Raw genomic sequence first — 16,054 nt, forward strand, 5'->3', positions numbered from 1 at the left:
TTGTCATGCTGCTGAAAATAGAGATATTTTGTGATGTTTTGGGATAGTTTCAGTTGGGATTGCTGCTTGTTGTTGCTGATGGTTTATCAAACAGCTAAATTAATTACATCACTTTTATATGGCTTGTTGCTAGCACATTTTATATTGTTTTATTTAGAGTAAATATGATACAAGCTACAATGATATATTGTTTTATTGTTTTAGTATGACTTGTTTTATTGTTTTATTGACAAAAAAAATTTATTCTAAGTATCACTAAAGATCATAGATTAAAAACAAATCACTAGTGATATATTATTGAAAGCACATAAAGCAGTACAAATATTTTTGAAAACACACTCACTAAAGCATATAAACTAGTACAAAAATCAATAATGATGATTTTGAATGAATTCAAAAAGTTCTGGTGTACGCTCACGAGACACTAGTGGAAAACTTTCACTAATTGTATCATAATTAAAGTCTATTCCATTGGCATCCCTCTCATCTTCAACAATCATGTTATGCATTATTATGCATGCCATCATAATATCTTCCATTATTTCCGTTTTCCAAAAACGTGCAGGTCCTCGCACAATCGCGAAACGTGCTTGGAGCACACCAAATGCTCGGTCAACATCTTTCCTTGCCGATTCTTGAGCTTTTGCAAAATATATTTGCTTATTCCCTTGTGGAGATGAGATTGTTTTGACAAATGTTGCCCATTGCGGATATATACCATCGGCAATATAGTATCCCATTGTATAATCATTTCCATTGATTGAGTAATTGACTGGAGGAATACGACCTTGAGTAAGGAGTGAAAATACAGAAGAATGATCTAATACATTGATGTCGCTATGAGATCCGGGCATGCCAAAAAAGGCATGCAATATCCATAAATCTTGAAAAGCCACAGCCTCTAAAATAATAGTTGGTTCATGAATGTGACTAGAATACATACCTTTCTGTTCAGTAAGACAATTTTTCCACTTCCAATGCATACAATCAATGCTCCCTAACATACCAAGAAACTCGCGATTGCTTCCCATCGCTAATAATCTTGAAATATCATCGTTGTTAGGGCTCCTCATGTACCTCTCAGAAAACATTGCAACCATCGCCTTAACGAAGTGTTTTAGACTCTCTATGGCGGTGCTTTCACCAATTCTCACATAATCATCCACCGAATTTGCTGCTACTCCATAAACGAGCATCCTCATAGCAGCTGTCATTTTTTGAAGGGAAGACAAACCAATGATTCCAACAGCATCTGTTTTCTGGACAAAATATGGATCGTATGCTTCCACCGTAGATAGAATATGAAGAAACAGAGATCGATTCATCCGGAATTTCCTCCTGAATAAATGGGCAGGATATATAGTTGTTTTTGAGAAATAGTCTCGATAAAGTCTCTCATGGTATTGAACTCGATCGCGATAAATAATTGCATGGCCTTCAATGGAACCACTACATCTTCTCGAACATCTTTCTCTATTGAGTCCCTCTTCTTCCACTGCAGCTGTCGTTATTAGTTGCAATTCGTCATCACCGTCAAAGTCGTTAAGAATCATTTTCATGGTATTGCGAGCCATGGTAATTAAAAAATGAATGAAGTTGAGAAATATAGTTCAAATTGGTAAAAATGAAAGAACAAATCTTTTTTATAAACAAAAAATGTATAACCGTTAGGAATACGTCCGTTAGAGAATATTACCATTAGAGAATAATACCGTTTAAAAATATGACCGTTGAGAGAATATTACCGTTTGAAAATATGACCGTTAAGATAATATGATTGTTTGAAAATATTTTTTTATAAATAATTTAATTATATATTTTAAATAAATAAATTTTTGCAAATGCCACATCAATATATGCAGCATGTCATAAAAAGATTATTTATTTATTTATTAATGTTTATAATAGTTTTCTTTCAAAAATTAGTTAAGTTAGTTTGATTGGTTAGCTAAAATAAAGAGTGCACACTAGTTAAATTAGTTAGGCAAAATAAAAAAGGTAGTTTTCTGGGTACTTTGAGGAGGCATTTTAGAGAGTATGGTTGGAGATGCTTTAAGCCCTAAATTTTGGAAGTTCCAAACTTTAATTCTGTTTATTAAGGCCCAAAATCTAAATGCCTGGTAAAAAAAAAATCTTCAACATCCAAAATGAGAAAAATTAAATTTTTTATTTTTTATTTTTAATGAATATTTTTAAAATTTTAAGTAATTTTTTTATTTTTTTAGATGCACCTTACTTAGATGTATCTAAATAGTAAAATATTTATGAAAAAATATTTTAAATATTTAATAAACACACCAAAATATGAAAAATATACATAATTTTTATTTATTTTTTTTTTTGTATTTTTGGTATTTAGTGATTTTTTTTAAAGATCTTTTTCACAAATATTTTATTTTTAAGTGTATTTATGTTAGGTGTTTCTAAAAATTAAAAAAAAATTGCTTAAATATTAAAAAAATTCATTGAAAACAAAAAAAAATACAGAAAATAAAAAAAATAGAATTTTTTTAAAAGTGTTTTCCGAAAACCAAAACCAAACAACTTGATTTGTTTTGTTTTTTTTTTTTTAAATAGGAAAAAATCTCAGTGTTAAAAGTACTTGATCATGAATACTATAAATGTATTTCCATAATAAGCCCATTAAATAACGCTTCTGGATTAAAAGTTCCAATCGCAAATGCTAATGAAAAATTCTTCTCGTAAAAAGGCCCAACAAAAAAAATATATTCTTTGACTAAAGGTCCCAAATAAATACAAAAAGTTAATTAATCTCTTTTAAATATAAAAGACACTGTTATTGAAATTTTGTTGGGCAATTAAAAAAAAATCCCAAGATTTGAGTATGGTAACAAAATAAATTCTAAAATTTTAATTTTGTTAATTTAAACCCTAATATTTTAATTTATTTTTAATCTAAACTATTTACTTATTTTCATTAAGTAAAATTGATAGAAAAAAATTATTTTAGTCATTAAATTCAATGTAGATATACATAAAATGTATAAAATACACTTTTTCATTAAGGCTTTGTTTGAGAAAAAAAAATTTAGCCTGAATTTTTAGCTATTTTAGCCTAACTAAAATAGTATTGTTTGGGTTGATGTTTTGTTTTGTTGTTATTATTATTTTTTAAATAATTTTGTGAAATAAAAAATGAAATGATTATGGTTTATATGTGATATTTTGTATGATTGACTTTGCCTATTTTATCTTTTTGTGGGTTAAGTTTAATAACTAAAATACCCAATTTTTTCATCAATTTTATTTCATGGAAATATGAAAACAAATCAACATTTTAGAATTTAAATTGATAAAATTAAAAACATATGATTTATTTGGTTACATACATCATACCTTGAGTTTTTTTTTTTTTTTAATTTCCCCAATTTTCTTTTAAGCCTCAGTAAGAATTGAGCTGGCCCCTGTACGACAGTCAAAAAAGTAAAAATAAAAATAAAAATAAAAAATAATTCCCCTTTAGATGCAAAAGCTAGCAAACTTATTTGGGAACTTTCTCTTTCCAATGGTGAATCCTGCTTTCAAAAAGTTGATGATCCAAACGAATCTCTCTAGCCATGTTTCTCTTTAAAAAGCCTCATGGCAAAGCTGTATTACAAGTTCTTTTTTTGGTAAACAGTATTACATGTTCTACACCGACATTGTCATGTTTTTTTTAAAAAAAAAAAAATCTTTTTTATAGTTAATATCAGGTTTTTTTTTGTTTCTTTTTTTTTAACTTTTTTTTTTAAAGATGGTTAATATGAGAGTTAATGGAACAAAATCACGATATTTGCAAATCTTCGTGTTGACGCATCCGTGATTAAGATTGTAACATGAGTTGACATTATTGTTAGAATTTTGGAATCATTTGTACATTTCTCTATCTCTTTTTATGTAATTTAGCTATTGTTTTAAAATTAAGGTAGCTCCATTTTTTTTGAAAAGTTGTTTGGATCATATAGGAAAATAATGGATCATCTTTAGCTCTCCATAGCTTTTGTTCTCAAGACGAAGGTGCTTTATAGGATAGGAAGTGACCACATTTAGCATATCCTCTATAGCTTGCTTTTCTTCTAGGTATTACTTTTGTTGAAAATGAAAGTTCATTTAAATAGAAAAATCTATGTAATCTTGACTGTTACTAAATCCATAATATGGATTTGATCTTGATTCTATGGAAGTTTTGCTTGTACCAAATATTTATATTCACAAATGGAGAAAGGGGATTAGAAACTTGATTTTTAATGATCGAGTTGAAAATTATGCTTGGGTTTAGTGAAAGAAGATGAAGAATCAAAAGCAAAGAAAACAGAAAAATGTTACGGGTAATGCTAGGAATACCAAATTATATATGTTGGAAATTTTGATTTTACAGACTTATTTTGGGCCATCTTTGAGCCCAAATTTAAGTTGGGCCCACGCATCTTTTGAGGTAAGTCCAAGTGGTGATGTGTTTCTTGCCGCATGACAAGTCACATGGTAAAGACGAATCATCAAAACTGTTTATGAGTGAATAGAAAGTTGGCGTCGTTTTCGATTTCGTGAAATGGAAAGTGGAAGTCAAATGTGGGCTACCTTATTTTGAGTGTCTCACACAAAAACAATAAGAGAGTTTATATAAGTATATAAATTTTAGGTTGACATGCTTGGGATGGGCCCCAAGGGGCACCGCAAGTTTTATAAAGAGGGGAGTTACTGACAAAGTGTGTTTGACCAAAATCCATCCCGCATGCCATCCATCCGGGTGTGGGTTGTAGGTCGGGTCCGAGCTTTAATTTTTTTAGACAAAATTAGTTTGAATTTTTTCAAATTCTTGTGGGCAAATTTGAAATCCTAATGGATTAATTCAAACTTTTGCGTCAAAATTTGAATTTGAATTTTTGTTTCCCGAAACAGTGCATCTCCGGTTGTCTCTCTTCATTTTTCGACGGTTCTAGGTTTCACACTTGTTCAAAGAATCTACCCTTTCGAACAGACACCTCTTGGCCTAGAAATACAAGATCCTTCAACAAATTTAATTCATTCTATTTTTCCTTTCCCGTTTTCCTTTTGTGCTGCATTTATTGTTCATATTAGTTTTTAGAGTTTTAAGAGAGTTTCAGAACTCAGGTTCTGGTTTGCCAGAACGGATTGTTTGTAGTGCTATTATAATCTGTGTAAGTGATCATTGTATCCTGAGAGATAGGCGCCGATAATTCGTGAGCACCTGTATGGCGGTGAATCTGTCTTAAGAACCGAGTGTCACATATTCGATTTGACCGTGATTTTGCTATTCTAACTACCCAGTGATTTTGCTGTTCTAACTTTCGGTACAAGAACTTCCTGTAAGTAATTTATTTACTTTGTTTCATTATTTATTTTTTACACAGAAGATTGTTCCAACAATCTTGAAACAAATTTGCCTTATTCTATTTATATAGAAATTTTCGTTTGTTTCCTTGTAGAAAAAATTCATTTTAGTTTTTTTTAACAGAAATTATTTTCTATGTTAAGTTTGTCAGAAATTAATTTTGAATTTTCAGAAATAATATTCTGGGTTTTCATTAATTAAAATTCTAATTTTTAGTATCTTAATTTTTGAAGTTTACAGAAATAATATTCTGTGTGGAATTAATTTGATTAAATAAAAGTTTATTTTCAAATTACTTTGAAAGAAAAGTTACAACTTTGTTTCTTTTATTTATTTTTTTTACAAAATTATATTCTGTGTTTTTTGGTTTAATTTTCTGTGTAGTATAAAATTTTAATTATAATTCTGCTTTATAATTTAGAATTCAATGACTATTGAAATTGCTCAAACGTCTAATCCGACCGGTGCTGCGACTACTTCAATCCCTCCTTATTGTGACCGTGATAGTGAATCATGGGAAAAAGCTAGAAAAGTTCCTAGGAACCGACTTTAAAATATGACAGCTGAAAATGTTGTTCTATCTTACTAGATTAAATCTGGTCTGTTTCCTTCGTGAAGACGGTCCTGTTCTAAAGGATGATGAAACCGACTGAAAAGTGGTTGCTGCGGTCGACACCTGGAAGCATGTAGACTTCCTTTGCTGCAACTATATCTTGAATGGGCTTGATAATACATTGTACAACGTTTATAGCTCTATCAAGACGGCAAAGGAATTATGGGAGTCGTTGGAGAAAAAAATACAAAACAGAAGATGCTGGCTCGAAGAAATTCATGGTGGAAAAAATTTTGGATTTCGTAATGGTTGATTCAAAAATGGTGATTAGCCAAGTTCAGGATCTCTAACTCATTCTGTCACTAAGTGAGTCCTTTCAAGTTGTTGCCCTAATTGAAAAGTTACCACAAGGTTGGGATCGACCGACAAGTGGTTACTGCAATCGATGTTTGGAAGCATGCGGATTTCTTTTGCCGCAACTATATCTTGAATGGGCTTGATAATACATTGTATAACATTTATAGCCCTATCAAGATAGCAAAGAAATTATGATAGTCATTGGAGAAAAAAATAAAAAACAGAAGATGTTGGCTCGAAAAAATTCGTAGTGGGCTAATTTCTGGATTTCGTAATGGTTGATTCAAAAATTATGATCAACCAAGTTTAGGATCTCCAACTCATTCTGTCACTAAGCAACTCCTTCCAAGTTGTTGCCCTAATTGAAAAGTTACCACAAGGCTGGAAGGAATTTAAGAACTATCTCAAACACAAATGCAAAGAAATAACTTTAGAGGAATTGATTGTGCGTTTGAGGATTGAGGAAGACAACCGAATTTGTGAGAAAATGGCTGGAAAGCATCCTATGGAGTCAAAGACTAATATGGTGGAACATGCACCAAAAATAAAGAAACAAAAATTTACCGGAGAAAGTTCCTCACAAGGCTCTAAGGGAGGGGAAACCAAGAAATTCTAGTTTAATAGCAAATGCAACATTTGTGACAAAAAAAGACACCAGGCAAAGATTGTCGTCGCTAGTGCAAAGATAAAGGAAGTTCAAGTAAGAAACCTGCTCAAGCCAATGTTACCGAAGTTGACCGAATCTCCAATGGTGTTGATGACATAAACCTTTCAGCTGTTGTGTCTGAGATTAACCTTGTCGGAAATCTCAAAGAATGTTGGGTGGACACTAGTGCTACTCGTCACATTTGTGCCGACAAAAAGATGTTCTCCTCCTATTCTAAGGTGGACAATGGAGAACAACTGTTCATGGGCAACTCCTCGACTTCTAAAGTCGAAGGACAAGGAAAGGTTATTCTAAAGATGACATCTAGAAAGGAACTCACCCTCAACAATGTACTGCATGTACCAGACATTCGCAAGAATTTTGTTTCCCTATCTTTATTGAGTAAGAATGGGTTTTAGGCTAGGTTTTGAGAGTGACAATTTTGTACTTATAAAAAACGGGATGTATGTAGAAAAATGTTACATGAATGATGCCTTTTCAAAATGAATGTAATGACTATTGTATCTTCTATGATTAATAAAAAAATCCATCTTCTTCTTACTTGCTTAAGTTTTCAAATTTATGACATGGTAGACTAAGACATGTTAATTATGGATCTTTGCGTAGATTAATTAATATGGAATCTAAACCTAAATTTGAAATTGATCTAAATCATAAATGTGAAATTTATGTTGAGGAAAAATTAACTAAAACTTCTTTTCATTGAATTGAAAGAAGTATTGAACTACTTGAATTAATTCATAGTGACATTTGTGATTTTAAGTCAATTCGAACTAGAGGTGGAAAAAAATATTTTATTACTTTTATAGATGACTATACTAGATGTAGTTATTATTATTTAATTCGAACCAAGAATGAAACTTTGAAAACTTTCATTTAAAATAAGAATGAAGTTGAAAATCAACTTGTCAAGAAAATTAAAATTTTAAGAAGTGATAGAAGTGGTGAATATGAATCACCTTTTGGTGATTTTTGTAAAGAATATAGAATAATTCATCAAACCACCGCTCCTTACTCACCTTAGCAAAATGGAATTGCTAAAAGAAAAAATAAGACTTTAAAAGAAATGATGAATGCCATGTTAATAAATTTTGGATTACCTTAGAACTTGTGAGGGAAAACAATACTTTCCACTAATTATATTATTAATAAAGTACCCTGAAAGAAAGTGAATCAAACACCTTATGAAATGTGGTATGGGAGAGTACCATCCTATAAATACTCAAGAGTATGGGGGTGTTTGACTAAAATGGCTATTCCTAATCCTAAAAAGACTAAAACAAGTCCGAAAACCGTTGATTGCATATTCATCGGTTATGCCAAGAATAGTAATGTATATTGGCTTTTGATTCACAAGTCAGAACACCCAGAAATGCATGTAAATACTATTATTGAATCTAGGAATGCATTGTTCTTTGAACATGTGTTTCCTACGAAAACTGGACAAGAGACTAGTACTAACAAAAGATCTTATGATACTATTACTAATCATGATCAATAAAAAGATCAAATACAAGAACAAGAGATAGATCAAAATGAATAAGAGGAACCTAGGCATAGTAAACGTGCTAGAACCTCAAAATCTTTTGGTCCAAATTTTCTAACTTTTTTGCTGGAAAATGAGTCTTTAACTTTTAAAGAAGGTATGTCCAATTCTGAGGCTCCTTTATAGTATATGGTTTAAAACAAGTGCCAAAACAATAGCATGAGAAATTTGTCAATGCAATGATGTCAAATAAATTTAAAATTAATGAATGTGACAAATGTGTTTATATTAAACACACAAACAAAGGTTATGTTACAATATGTCTTTATGTTGATGATATACTCATCATAGTTAGTAATAATGACATAATTAAAATTACCAAGAAAATGTTGAATGAACATTTTGACATGAAGGACATGGTGATTGCTGATGTAATTCTTGGTATGAAAATTACCAAAATATCATAAGGATATGCTTTGTTACAGTCACATTACATTGAGAAAATACTTGACAAATTTAGTAAAGCTGATAACCATCTTGTTAGAACATATGTGGATGCTAATTTGTTTCTTTCTAAAAATGTACAGGAAAGTATTTATTAGTTAGAGTATGCCCAAATTATTGGAAGTTTAATGTACTTGATAAACTGTACTCGCCCATATATAGCTTATGCAGCAAGTAAATTAAGTAGATATACGAGTAATCCAGGAGTAGAGCACTAGAAAGTTATTATGAGGGTTCTAAGATATCTTAGATTTACTTGTAACATTGGACTAAATTATACTAGATATCCAGCAATACTTAAAGGATATTGTGATACAAACTAGATATCGGATACTAGAGACTTAAAATCCACTAGTGGATATGTCTTTACTCTTGGTGGTGCGGCTGTATCTTGAAAATCTTTCAAACAGACTTGCATTGTTAGGTCTACTGTGGAATCAGAGTTTATAGCGCTAGATGAAGTTGGGAAAGAAGCAGAATGGTTTCGTCACTTCCTTGAAGATATTCCAATGTGACCGAAACCTGTGCTTGCTATATGCATACATTATGATAGTCAATCGACAATAGGTAGAGTATAGAGTTATATATATAATGGTAAGTCACGACACATTCATCGTTGACATAACACCGCGAGACAATTACTCTTTAATGGAATTATTTCCATTGAATATATGAAGTCTAAAGACAACATAGCGAATCCACTAACCAAACGCAAGAGAGTTAGTTGAGAATTCATCGAGGGGAATGGGACTTAAGCTTATTTAATAAGAGTTACCACAATGACAACTTAATCTAGTTGACTGGAGATCCCAAAATCTAAGTTCAAAGGGACAACCGAGTTGTGTATAACTCATTAGAATCACTAGGGAGTCAAACTCCTACCTATTTCTATAATGAAATATTGATATCTACAGCGTGTTAGGATAAGCAATGTTTTTAATGATTTTTATATCTAGGAATACCTAGTGGAGTATGGCAGGATATTTTTCATAAGAATCACCTATATGTATATGAATTGGGCCGATTCTATGAGTTTTGTAAAGGACTACAATTCTCTAGAGCACTTATGAAGTACCAGGTTGTTCAGGGCCAAAATGAACACAATCGTAAGAACCAAACTGTGTCTAGAAATATGCTGTGTGAGTTCTATTGTCTTAGTTTACACAAATGGCTGAACAGTTTAAGACATCATATTAACTTATTAGCTAGTAAATCTGATAGTGTCTCATAAGGGAAGGTTCAAAGTCAAAAGCTACTTATTCTTCGCAGAATATCTTCGATTTCTGTACTCTTTTTAGAAACATCATGTTGTTACATTTTCTCTCTATCAATTCCATTCATATTGGGGATTGTTGTAAATTTTGGTTTTATAGGCTTATTTTGGGTCATCTTTGAGCCCACATTTAAGTGGAACCCACACGTCTTTTGAGGTGATCCAAGTCGTGACGTGTTCCTTGTTGTATGGCAAGTCACATAGTGAAGACGGATCATCAAAACCGTTTATGAGTGAATGGAAAATTGGCGTCGTTTTTAGTTTCGTAAAATGAGAAGTTGAGAAGTCAAATGTGGGTTACCTTATTTTGGGTGTCCCACATAGAAATAATAAGAGAGCTTATATGAGTATATAAGCTTTAGGTTGACATACTTGGGATGGGTTCCAAGTGGCATCCCAAGTTTTGTAAGGATGAGAGTTATGGACAAAGTGGGTTTGACCCAAATCCACCACACATGCGAGCTGTCGCCGCTGTCTGACCGATCGGGGCGGGCGCAGGTGTGTGGTATGGGTTGTGGGTCGGGCCATAGCTTTAATTTTTTGGACAAAATCCATCTGAATTTTTTCAAATTCTTACAGGAAAATTTGAAACCCTAACAGATTAATTTAAACTTTTGCACCAAATTCGATTTGAATTCTTGCTTCCCAGAACAGTGCCTCTCCAGTCGCCTCTTTTCATTTTTTAGTGGTTCCAGATTTCACACATGTTCGAAGGGTTTCCTGCCCTTCCAAACATACATCTCTTGGCCTCTAAATACATGATCCTCCAGCTATTCAATTCATTCCATTTTTCCTTTCCCATTTTCCTTCAATGATGCATTTACTCTTCATACTAGTTCTTAGAGTTTTAAGAGAGTTTCAGAATTTAGGTTCTAGTTCACCAAAATAGTTGTTTGCAATGCTATTACAATTTGTGTAAGTGATCATTGTATCTTGGGAGATAGACGTCGATAATTCGTGAGCACTTATACGGCGGCAAATCTGTCTTAAGGACAATGTCACACACTCGACTTGATCGTAATTTTGCTGTTCTAACTTTCCGGTACAAGAACTTCTTGTAAGTAATTTATTTACTTTGTTTCATTTTTTATTTTTTACACATAAGATTGTTTCAAGAGTATCATAAAAGGTGGAGATACTAAATAGAAATTTGGATAAATTACACTAAAATATGAGTAAATATTAGTTTATTCCCTCATTTATGAATTGTGCATTTGACTTCATATTACAAAAACTGTACAAACCTAGTTGGGAACTATTCCTATTTAACCAAAAAAAAAAAATGGCAATAAGTTTGTTTGGTTTCATAACTCACTCATGACTCACTTTTTAAAAGATTAAAGTTTTTTTATTTTTCGTGTTTTTCTGTTTTTATTAAAAAAATTTAATATTTTAAGTAATTTTTTTTAATTTTTAGATACACATAATATAAATACACTTAAAAAGTATAATATTTATGAAAAAAAAAAATTAAAAAAAATTCACTAAATACTAAAAATATAATAAAAAAATAAGAAATATATTTTTCGTATTCTTGTGTATTTATTGATTTTTTTACAAATATTTTACTTTTTATATACATTTAAGTAAGGTGTATCGAAAAAAGTAAAAAAAAAATTGTTTAAAATTTTAAAAATATTCACTAAAAATAAAAATAAAAACAAAAAATAAAAACTTAATTTTGGAAAAATTAAATTCAGAAAATTAAAATAAAACACAGTGAATAATTTCTAGAATTTCATGTTTTGAGTATAAAATGGTGTGTTTTCAAAATAAAATTTTATTCTCTCCTCCCTATCTCACTCCGATCACCATCTACATTCTTGCCACCCCTCCTACCAACCCTCGCCTTCCTGTCACAGTGTCACCCCCTAACGACAACTTGGTGAATATGTTTTCTTTGTTTTTATCTTTAAATATTTATAAAATATATGTACCAAACATATTTTAATTTGTTTCATTTTTATTTATTTTTTTCTCCTAAAGGTAGAACTGAACACTACTTGTAGTTTAAATTGTTTTTTCATTTCCAAAACACAAAAAAAAAGAGGACAATAACGTCTCTCCAGTTTGCAAAGTTAACTGGATAGTTTAGTTTCGTTTTGGGTGAGTTTGACATTGGCTTTTTAGTTTTTTTTTTTAATTTATTTTTTTTAAAGACTTTTTAATTGTTTTAGAAGCCAAAAAGTTTATCTATTCAGGAAGTTATAAAACAGTTATTTTTCAGAGGTGAAAAAAGTTGAGTTACTTGGCATTTTTGACCAATGACAATAGATTTTTTTTGACTTTTAGCCATAAAGTTACTTTTTTTTGTTCCATGCCAATTTTGACTAGTTTATAATGACTCTTTAAAAGAAGCTATTGGTTATTCTTACGCTATTTAACTCATTTCAACATGCTACACTATAATAACTATTTTAACATAGCATTTTTAGACTAGCTACTTCTTTCCAGGCCTTGGAAAGGCTCTTTAAATCATTTGAGTAGATGAGTAACTAAAATAAAGAGCGGTGCTGGATTATATAAAAATAAAAATAAAAATTGGTTATGCAAAATAGAGTAATTAATTTTTGTATTTTAGTTAATGAAAAATGAATAGTAATTTTGGAATTGCTATTATATGTTGATTTGAATCATTCGATAAACACAATTATATGATTTTATCATATTTATATATTTTTTAAAAATATATAAAAATTTTAATTTTGATAATATATCATCTATTTTTTTCAAAATATCATATGATGAAATTGTGCTACTCTAATTATTGCATTAGCGTCATTTGGGGGGGGGGCAATTATGAGCCGATTTTGATGTGGACCAAACTTATTTATCAAAAAATTATATTCAACTTTCAGTGATAAATTTATCAATGTAAATATATATGTTTTTTCTAAAAATAAAATTCTACTACTTATAATTCTTACATTATATTTCAATAAAAACAAACACAAATAAACTAAAAATAAATCAAAACTCACAAACAAAAGTCAAAATGTGTCAGTCAATTATCACTTTGATAAATTTATCATTCAACAAATGCATAACATCTAAAAAGTTTTAAAATTTTCTTATTAATCATAACAAGGGTCAAACATGTAAAAAAGAAAAAAAAGAAAAAAAAATTACACAACGCTTATGAGTAAATAAGTCATTGTTCCAATTTGGTTTATGGATATCTAGACATAGGAGCCCAAAACATGAATAAATTGAAACATTGAAATAGGCCCATAATGAGTCCAGTGGGCTGGACTGTACGGTCCACAACTGAAAACATCCTCGCATCAAATCAAAATAAAAAATGGTAGGTTTAAAAACAATATAATAAATTTTACAAATTTAATATAATTATATTAAACTCTTATAAAATTTTAATTTATATAACGCTTAATTATATTTTTATCAGTAATTCATTAGTCATATAAAAAAATAATATTGTCTCATCTTTTACATTAAAAATATACTTTATTTTATTTATCTTTAAATTTTCAAACTATTTATATTAATTTTAATTACTTTAATCATATTAAAAAGAAAATCAGTATAATTATATTAAATTTCTTATATATTTTTAAAATCTAAAAAGAAAAAACTCAATATAATTTATCCAAATGAAAAAGTGAAAGGGAAAGCAAACATAATCGTTGAATGTGCCATTTCATAAAATAAGTAGGTAGATGCCAAAATGTACTAGCCAAGTGAGCAAAGGGTTTTGGTCAAGTAAGCTTTTAAGTGTCTTATCAGTTTTGCTTGAAATGCAACACAAATCCTATTTTGGAAAATTTTAATTAAAAAGTCAAAAAAATATCTGAAAAAGTAATTTTTCTCTTTATTTTTGTATATAATTTTTTTTTTTCTAAAGATCAAAAAATTACTAAAAAATTTAATTTCCAAAACAATCCTAAATTTTCATAACAACCCATGTTGTAATGTATTAGCTACCGACAAAGTAAAAGGCAAGCCCATGTTGTATTGTATGTATTTGTAACTGAATTCAAGCATTAATTAATTGGCCATCCGTTTTTTTAGCTAAAACTGGAAGATCACGACGAGACTGGTGAGACCACTCACTTCCAACCCATATTAAGGCTTCATTTGGAAAGTAAGTTAGCGTTTTAGTTTTTTTAATTATTTCAGTTTGGAGTTAAAAAGTTTAATTTGAAAAGAATTTTTTATTTTTTTAATTTTTTGTGAGAGAAAGAATGTAATAATTATCGGTTAGATGAGATGTTTTGTCTCATGAAGCTAAAAAATTTATTTTATTTTTTGTGATTATTTTAACTAAAAAATCCTTAAACCCAACGTCCCAAACCTAGGCTAAAATTAAAATACTCAACTATGTGTATGCGACACATTAATCGATGTGATGTAAGAGAAAACCCAGCTTAGTTTTTACTTACGATGGTATTACATGTACTAATTAGTGTATACACTAATGTACTACTAACTAGTATTATGATATTATTATTGATTACATTTATTATACAAGTTACAAATATCCAAAATTATACAAATGATGCAATGTCATCTATTAGTAGACTAATGTATATATTAATCGGTACATGTATTATTCTATTACTTATGCCACATTTAACTAGCCAAGTACTATGAAGTAAATGTAGATATAAATTTTTCACTCATTGCAATTTCAGAATTGCAAATGACAAAGCTTGGAAACAACCAACTCTAAACATGAGCTTGATTTGTTTATCTTTCAAATCAATTTTAACAAACTTCAATTGAGTCGATCTAATATAGTAATTTGATTGTTTTTGGTGTATAATATTAATTTATTAAGTTGGGTTCAAAATAATTAATTAGCGTTACACAGTTTATATTTTCAAAAGTTTTAAAAACTATCATAAAAACTTGTTTAATAATTTTTTTGATTTATAAATGGTTGTCTCAGTTTATAAATTTGAGAAAAAAACGTAAACTCAAAAAATGAGTTTACGTTTTCAGTTTTCAATTTTTTTTTTCAAATAATTTATTTTCAAATTTTTTTTTTCAATTAATTTTTTTAAATAATTTTTTTTCAATTAATTATTTTTTCAATTTTTTTTTTCAATTAATTTTTTTTTCAATTAATCATTTTTTCAAATATTTTAATTTTCAATTAAATTTTTTTTCAAATTATTTTTTTTCAATTAATCTTTTTTCCCAATTAAATTTTTTTTGAATTATTTTTTTTCCAAATTATTTTTTTTCAACTATAATATGTGTGATTCCATTGTCATAAATAATAAAAATAAATATAAATATTTTAGACCTGAATAAACATATTTTTAAGTTTGTGTTTTAAATTTTTTTTAAATATTTTGTTCAAACCAAACGCATTTGTAATTTATTTTTTTCTAAAAATAAATAAAAATCAGCTTATAAAATTTTTATAAACATAAATAAAAAAAAAACATAAACGTTATCAAACACTACCTTAATGATTTAGCCGATGTGTAACAATTTTTCGACCGACCAATTCCATTACGAACTGATTCGACATGGCGGAACCGGCCAATACCTATTAGGTAATTTTCTAAGTCAATCACAGTCAATTTTTTTTATCGTATCGTTCTATTTCACAATTGTGATTTAAAAATTGAGCTTTAGAGTGCTATTAATGATTTTTAAAAAAGACTAGATTGTCTTCAGTAATTATATCGTTTAGTCCGGTTCATTGGGTTTAGTTTTGGGTCCCATTTCGATAATCTGAACCGTTTATATTTTAGGGTTCGTCAAGTAAATCAACCTTACAAAAAAACAAGTTGATCAGATAACAAAAATCATGTGTTCAAATCAATTTTGTATGAACATTTTATTTTCCCATCGATCATTTTTTTCATAAAAAACTAATCAGAACACAT

The 16,054-nt window shown here is 29.3% G+C and overlaps 1 protein-coding gene across 1 annotated transcript; it reads right to left on the reverse strand.

The window, feature by feature from the left end:
* Window positions 1-368: 368 nt before the first annotated feature.
* Window positions 369-1,574, reverse strand: LOC114288658 (uncharacterized). The gene has a single exon (XM_082916871.1). It carries the CDS (start codon window positions 1,572-1,574, stop codon window positions 369-371), a length of 1,206 nt encoding a protein of 401 aa, XP_082772997.1.
* Between the last annotated feature and the right edge of the window lie 14,480 nt (window positions 1,575-16,054).

The sequence above is a fragment of the Camellia sinensis genome, chromosome 1 (genome assembly GCF_055761805.1).
Source record: "Camellia sinensis isolate YWXY chromosome 1, ASM5576180v1, whole genome shotgun sequence".
Lineage (NCBI taxonomy): Eukaryota > Viridiplantae > Streptophyta > Magnoliopsida > Ericales > Theaceae > Camellia > Camellia sinensis.

Coding starts and splice junctions, on each gene's coding strand:
- LOC114288658 (XM_082916871.1), bottom strand. CDS start 1,574: ATGGCTCGCAATACCATGAAAATGATTCTTAACGACTTTGACGGTGAT.